The sequence below is a fragment of the Seriola aureovittata genome, chromosome 6 (assembly GCF_021018895.1).
Source record: "Seriola aureovittata isolate HTS-2021-v1 ecotype China chromosome 6, ASM2101889v1, whole genome shotgun sequence".
Taxonomy (NCBI): domain Eukaryota; kingdom Metazoa; phylum Chordata; class Actinopteri; order Carangiformes; family Carangidae; genus Seriola; species Seriola aureovittata.
Genome location: NC_079369.1, coordinates 27307107 through 27314606, shown reverse-complemented (window position 1 = coordinate 27314606; position 7500 = coordinate 27307107). Strand labels below are relative to the sequence as shown.

General features: G+C 44.5%; 1 protein-coding gene across 10 annotated transcripts in view; it reads right to left on the bottom strand.

Moving 5' to 3' along the window:
* nfia (nuclear factor I/A) overlaps positions 1-7500 on the bottom strand; it is a 179966-nt gene that overhangs the window by 11244 nt on the left and 161222 nt on the right. For 9 of the 10 annotated variants that reach the window (XM_056378689.1, XM_056378694.1, XM_056378691.1 and 6 more), the window contains 3 exons: positions 4594-4772; positions 2012-2177; positions 1212-1300 (listed from right to left, as the gene is read on the bottom strand). In XM_056378689.1, coding sequence (XP_056234664.1) covers positions 1212-1300; positions 2012-2177; positions 4594-4772 — 434 coding nt within the window. The remainder of the gene's footprint in view (positions 1-1211; positions 1301-2011; positions 2178-4593; positions 4773-7500) is intronic. The other variant, XM_056378690.1, reaches the window with a different exon arrangement.

Genomic DNA, 7500 nt, shown 5'->3' with positions numbered 1-7500 from the left:
GTGCTGGCCTGTGACAGAGTCAATAAATCGACAGCCTCGTTCACTGCGGGCCACCACACACACACCCACCCACACACACACACACACACACACCCACCCACACACACACACACACACACACACACACAGACACACACACACACACACCCACACACACAGACACACACACACACACACACACACACACACACACACACTAAAGCAATCAAACATGTCTCGATTGTCAACAAGAGGACTCCCACCTCAGTGTCATCTCACTACTGTGTGTGTGTGTGTGTGTGTGTGTGTGTGTGTGTGTGTATGTGTGTGTGGGATGAGTTAAGTCAAGGCTGCCCAATCGTTACACTCTTCATAAATCAGTTGGCAAACAGACCCTGAGCTGGGCACACACACTGAACAGTATTCTGTTAAACGTGGATGTTGCATTCACTGACCACCTGCTCTATAGTAAACGTTACAGGCCTGAAGTGAAGTGCTGCTTTCTCTCCCTGTCTTTGTTTACAAGCATTTTAACCGAGGCCGCTCTCTGATTGGCTGTCAGCTCTGTTAAAATCATTAACAGTCACCTCAGTCATCGCTCTGGTCAACAGTTTCACCTCTTCCTCTTAATCAGGGCTCAGGGTAAATTAAATCTTTGGTAACCATGGAAACAGTGATGCTTCAGGCTCTGTTAGCAACTATTCAGCGATGGGTTAAACGCAAACGACCTTTGTTCCTTTGGCAAGTGGATGTGGTAGAAAAGACACTACATGGCCAGTAGTTTGTGGACAACTGAACATTCCCACATTATGTGATAGTGCAGGTGTTAATGAGCTGCTGTAACAGCCTCCACTCCTCTGGCTGAAGGAGAGAGGAGAGAGTGGGATGATTCAGGTCACTAATGATGCACATTTTCACATGGTCTCTCCTAGAAGATGTTCATAGTGTTGCCATCATGAAAAGTGACAGAAAGTCATGTAACAAATAAAAAAAAACAAGTTCTTGGCTCCTTTCTCACCTCTGCACACCTAACCAATCACAGTGTGACGTGGGTGTGAATGTTGTATCATCGGTTTTCGTAAAGTTAGATTATCAGACACCGTCGCCCTCAGTCTGACATCGGAGTATAAAGCTGATTTAAGATGAACTAAATCAGAACTAAGGGCCCAAAACAAAAGAAAAGAGCACAGTGGAGGGAGTCTACACCCCATCTAGACTCAGGTGTGTGTTACCTGTGGTTGCTGAGGGATGTTAAAGCCGGGGTCTCTGGGTCCGACGCTGACGAACCGCTGGGCTGGAGATGTAGTGGGGGTAGAGTAAGCTGCACAACACACACACATAAAGAGATTATTCCTTTACTCCTGTGTTTTCTATCTACTGTATGTCATTCATTCATTCATGCTCTCTCTCCTTTCAGATCCAGCCACTCCCTCCTTAGACCAGAGACTTTAGACAGGACTAAGGTATCTTTGTGAAACGATGTTTAGCCTAGCTTAGCACAAGGACTAGAAACAAAGGGAAACTGTTAGCCTGGATCCATCAAAAAAAGACTAAAATCTATTTCAGGGCTGCCTGTGTCATTAACTTTGGATCAACAGTGTCATTCACAGCTCTGACGGATTAATAAAGTTTTGAAGAGCTTTATTTAGAAGATGTAGGTCAGAGTGATGACAAAGATTTATTTCCTTCTAGATATGAAGTAAATCTGAACGACACTGGTTTAAAAACAACAGCATTAAATATATATATGTTCACGTGTTGATGAGGGGAAGTGGGATTAAATATTTTGGCACCAGCTGTGTGTGTTTTTGCCAAATGACGGAGTCATCACTAAACCCTGAAGTGAAACATGATCCAAACACAATACGAGTCTCTCCTCACAGATTATCAAGCGTTTCTTTACATTTGAAGTAAATATTAGTTTCATAATTCAAATATTTATTTGGTCTTTTGTTGTGGAGGCGTTTCGGCCTCCGGGAAAACATGCTCTAAATACTTCTTTAATGTGATAATTGGTCCTGTGTGCACTCACTGGGCGAGGTGGGCGAGTTGCCTCCCCCCTCAGTGGAGGAGGTGGAGGGCGGCTTGGCGTCAACGGGCAGTGGGACGGGACGGGCCATCGGGGGAGGCGGAGGGGGAGGCAGCATGGGCGTCGGCAGGAAAGGGTTGTGGACCTTTCCCTGGGAGCTACCATTAGGCTGAAGACGCAGGGGGTGGGGGGGGGGGGATTAAAAAGCATTAAATACAAATATTAACAACAACAATATTTTATACAGAAAAACATCAACAGGTCGGTCACATGGTTAACCTGTAACAGCTCCACTCTGTTCTCCTTTGAGTGTGTGTGTGAGTGTGTGTGTGTGAGAGAGAGTGTGTGTGTGTGTGTGTGTCAGCAGTTTTCCTGGCTGGTCATAAAGAATTCTGCTGCTGCTCGCATTTTATCCTGCTAATCTATAAGCATAATACCACAGTACCTCGCCTCACCTCTCTGCCTCCTCCTGTCTCTTCTGTCTTTCCCTCTTCACTCTGCTCCCCACATTTACAGGTAAATACTGTCTTTATTCATACACCTGTTCAGAGCTGTGTATTCTACTCTCACACCTTTTCTAATAAACACCTGTTATAGAGCAAACACATCATTCCCTTGTTGCCCTGTGATGTTTGTTTGTCAGTGTGTAATGAGCTCATCGTTGCCTCCTGTGTGTCCCGTACCAGTGGACCTCCGGCCTCAGGGGGCAGTGATGAGCTCCATGCTGCTTCGTGAACCAGAATGAGTCGGACGAGCAACAGAAAGGTGGGATTTATTCTTTACTGGAAGTGTTTTCAAACACTTTTCACCTTTACAAAAGAAAAACCTGTAAAGATGAGGACTAACTAGTTATTTCTGCATCTGGTTAACGGCCCCACCTCCATGATAAAACGGCACACGGCCACTTCCTGGAGCTTTTTCTCTCCCACACTATAGATCAAATGGTCCTGAACCGGATTACTGTTGTTCTGGCTCCAGACACCTGGATTCAACTTTATTCTGGATCTGAGAAACCTGAGTGTTCTCATATATAACTTCATTCATTCCTTTTTCCCACTTGTCATAAACACCTGATCCAGGTTTCTGTCATGTGATCAGGGACTTCTGCAGCTTGAGCTACGTTTGCAGTTAGTCAGTAAAACAAACATGATGAATTATATATTGATGATCCACTCTCTGGACTAAAAGAATTATACTGTAATATACAGTAGAGGATTTTATTATTGTCTTCCATCACTGCTGATCAGATGATGCTGTCAAATGAAGAACAGCAGCAGATGAACTACACTAACCTGACATCAACAAACCACAGGCTGATTCCACTGCTTTCACACATAAATGACAGATTCCAGCCACTGGGACGAGAGCTCAAACCCTGGAAACACGAGACTGTACAACTTCAGTGCAAACACGAAACAACGACAAACTCTCATGTGAGAATATTTTCATATTTGTATCCTGAATGTCTCAGGTCAGGGTTTGTGAGATTTATTAGTTAATGTAATCAACTCCCTTAAAAGTGCATCGTACGACTTCCTGTCTGCTCAGTTTCATTCACAAAAATGTAACCAAAACGGATTGGTCATGACACTGAGTCAGTCAGTGGGATTATCTCACAGCCTCCAGCAGGTGATGTCACACAGTCAGCTGATCCTGGACCTGCAGACAGTGAGATCGCTGTGCCAAAATATAATGATAAAATCATGAAATCTAAAAAACTCTCACTAAATTGTAATACGATGAAGAGAATATTCATTTTTCTTTTATTTGATATTAAAAAATTCATTCATCCAAATTCATTCAGATCAAAACATTATAATCAGGTGTTTTTACACCAGTGGAGAAGTGACTCGGTCGACAGGTCTGGACCGGTCCTGCATTTTGTTTATCTGAAATCACTTGTTCATGTCTTTGATGAACAAACCAGTGAATGACTGGTTGTTACAGGAGGAGCACTGGTCTCAGTAAGGTCTCTGTCACATGTCCAGCGTTGATGACCTGCCATGATGATATGAACTGTGTTTATCACTGCCACTAAATCCACAGATGTGTCACTTGGATCTTTTCAGAGACGTTCAAGTCACTAACAGGTTTTTAAAAAATGGTGAAATCCAGAGAGAGAGTCACTGAACTGGGAACACTGGAGAGAAACCTTCAATTCTGACTGGTCTGTTGTTTACATGTATCAGGACACGATGATGTGTTTTAGCACTCGAGTCCACTTTTTACTATGCAGGCAAAAACAGACTGTGTGTGTGTGTGTGTGTCTGTGTGTGTGTGTGTGGTGTGTGTGTGTGTGTGTGTGTGTGTGTGAGTGTGTGGTAGGGGTGGTGGACGGTGTATTGATTCAGTGTCTAGACACAGATATATCAACTATCTCACTGCAGACAGAAGGCCACACACACACACACACACACACACACACACACACACACTGCAGTGTTTCCTGCGACTGATCCCACCTTTGCAGAGGCTGGAAAACCCAGCTCACATGAGTCTGTACCTCTGTGTATTTATACATATACCGTGTGTGTGTGTGTGTGTGTGTGTGTTGTGTGTGTGTGTGTGTGTGTGTCTGTGCTTACGTTGAGGAAGCCCACCTGTCCGGCCTGCTGGGCGGAGTCAGGACAGACCAGTTGGACGAACTCCTTGAGCGTCTCCTGCGGGTGATACCTGATGGCCGGGTGGGAGAAGTAGGAGCCGGGCTGCTGCAGGATGGGGGAGGAGGAGAAGTGGAGGCTGGAGGGGGGAGCGTGGGGGCTCGCTGTGGTGGGGGCAGCGGAGAGGGGGGGTGAGGAAAGGGGAAGGGAGAGAAACAGAGAGAAAATTATTCAGAGAAAGGAGAGTTGGGAGAGTGAGGGAGAGAGTTGATTGAAAGAAGGGAGAGAGAGGAGGAGGAGGAGGTGGAGGAGGCGTGGCTTAATATGCAAATACATGATGACAAACACACAGCAGAGCAGATGAAACAATGACATCAGATCATAACGCACTTCTCACACCAGCTGTCAATCAAAACAAGAGGGTGGAGGTCAATGGACATCGCTCATGTAGCTCCTCTTTTCTTGTTTCCTCCTCTCCTTTCCTCTATCCCCCTCTATTTCTGTTTCCTTTCCTCGCTTCTCGTCTAATCTTCTTCCTCCTTTCTTTCCACTTCTCATTGCTTGTATCCTCCTTTCTTTTTTCCTCCTCTCCTTTCTTCTCATGTTTCCTCTCCTCATTTCCTTCTTATTTCCTTACTTGTTTCATCCTTTCCCTCTCTCCTCTCCTTGTTTCCTCTCCTCTCCTCTCCTCTAATCTAATTAAGGCTCTAATTGGTCTAATATTCTCTGATTGCTCGCTAGTGGACGAGGCCTCGTTAAGGACTGTGATGTATAGAGCTCCAAGCAAGGGGAGAGAAGAGAGAAGAAGAGAGAGATGTAACGGAGGGCAGAGAGAGAGCAAGACAGACAAAGATAGAGAGACATTAGAAATGATAGCGACAGAGAAAGAGAGAGAGAGAGAGAGAGAGAGACATTTAAATGTAAAGAGAGAGAAGAAAAGAGAGAGAGGGATGGATGGAGAGTTAAAGCTGCTGCACTAATTCACTTAAAGTCTGCTGTGATTTATCACTCTGACAATACACACTGACCCGCTGTGTGTGTGTGTGTGTGTGTGTGTGTGTGTGTGTGTGTGTGTGTGTACCCTGCGGCCAATGTATTTACAGTAATCATTGGATGGATGGCTTTCTCTGCCCTCTTTCTCTCTTTCGCTCTCCCTCTCTCTCTCTCACACACACACACACACACACACACACACACACACACACACAGACACACACACACACACACACACACACACACAATAGGACACTGTGTATGTACATTAACAGAAATGATCTCACTCACTGTGCAGGCATGCACAACCACCTGAGTGTGTGTGTCTGTGTGCGTGTGTGTGTGCGTGTGTGTGTGTGTTCAGAAGTGGTCAACCACAGCTTGAGTTATATGAATAAAATGTGTTGTATTTTTCATGATACACTTCAACTACAACTTCTCACAGTTTTGAACAGTAACAAACACACAAACCGTGTGTGTTTGTATCTGGACTGAACAAACAGTCACAGCGTCTGAGTCAGTGAAGCTCTGCAGGACTCAGTAGCTGTAGTTTTGGACGGAGCTGTAGCTGTTTCCCCCTGCTTCCACTCTTTATGCTAAGCTAGGCTAACTGGGTTTGGTTCTGTATTTAATGCACATATAAGAGATGTTTCCATCTGCTCCTTTAACTCTGAGAAAGAAAGAGAACCTCTGCTGTCAGATCCTCATCCCGCTGCCGCCCTGATCTCTCATGTGCTCTGTAGTCTGAATCATACAAATTTGGACAATGGCACTTGTTTTTGGATACGTATTTAATATGTATGTTGGATGATATGCAAAAAAATCATACTGCAATCATTCTGGCAGAGATTGTGATTTGAAAGTTTTTGTTTATTTTTATAATTTTTTGGGGCTTTTTGTGCCTTTATTGACAGGACAGTAGAGAGACAGGAAGTGGGGAGGCAGAGAGGGGGAATGACATGCAGCAAAGGGCCGTCTGATGCGGGACTCGAACCGGGGCCGACTGCAGCGAGGACCTTAGCCTCTGCATATGGGGCGGATGCTCAACCAACTGCACCACTCGACGCCCAGGAATGGTCAGTTTTTAATTTTCAGTGAAAAAAATCTAAAATGATGATGGTGTGATTTTTGTTGGGCTTGTACCTAAAAATCATGTCCCTTTACGTCTGGAGAAGATGATTGTTATTCTCTCAGATCATCATATGTTTGTCATGTCCAGTGAAAACCAGGGGTCGGTATAGAGAATATATTTCATCTTTGTGACGATGCAGTTTCCTGATCTGAGAGGATTCGTGAACAGTTTATTAATCTTTAGAAGGAGGAGACACTTCATCACTTCCTCCCCAGTTCATCAATAAAATTCAAATCCAAAACTGCTAAATTTGGAGATACATGGTTTTCACTGGACAGGAAGGATATTAAATCTGAACTACAGCTGCTCGACAAACGTATTAAGATGCATGAAATGGAAAATACTTGTCTTTGTACTGAAGCACAGTTCTACATGTTCCGGACGCTGTTAAATGAACTAACAAAACATTTCAAGGCCTTTAATTCGGTTCAAGTTGAGCAGAGTGAGAGAGGTTGTAGCGCCTTCTACAGGCTGCTGTGTCCATCACACCTCAACACTGACAAACACACTGATGATGTGTGTGTTGTAAAGATCTGTCCTCTGAACGAATAGACAAAATTAATATTGATCTGCTCGTCTGTCTTCAGGCAAAACAGCAAACAGAAGGACTTTCCAAAATGTCTCAGTCTTCCTCCTTAAACAACAGTGTCTGTGTGTGTGTGTGAGTGTGTGTGTGTGTGTGTGTGTGTGTGTGTGTGTGTGTGTGGTATTGAGGACCGGCGGCCTGCATGTCGAACACAGAAGAAAGGGCTGGGATTAGTTCCACT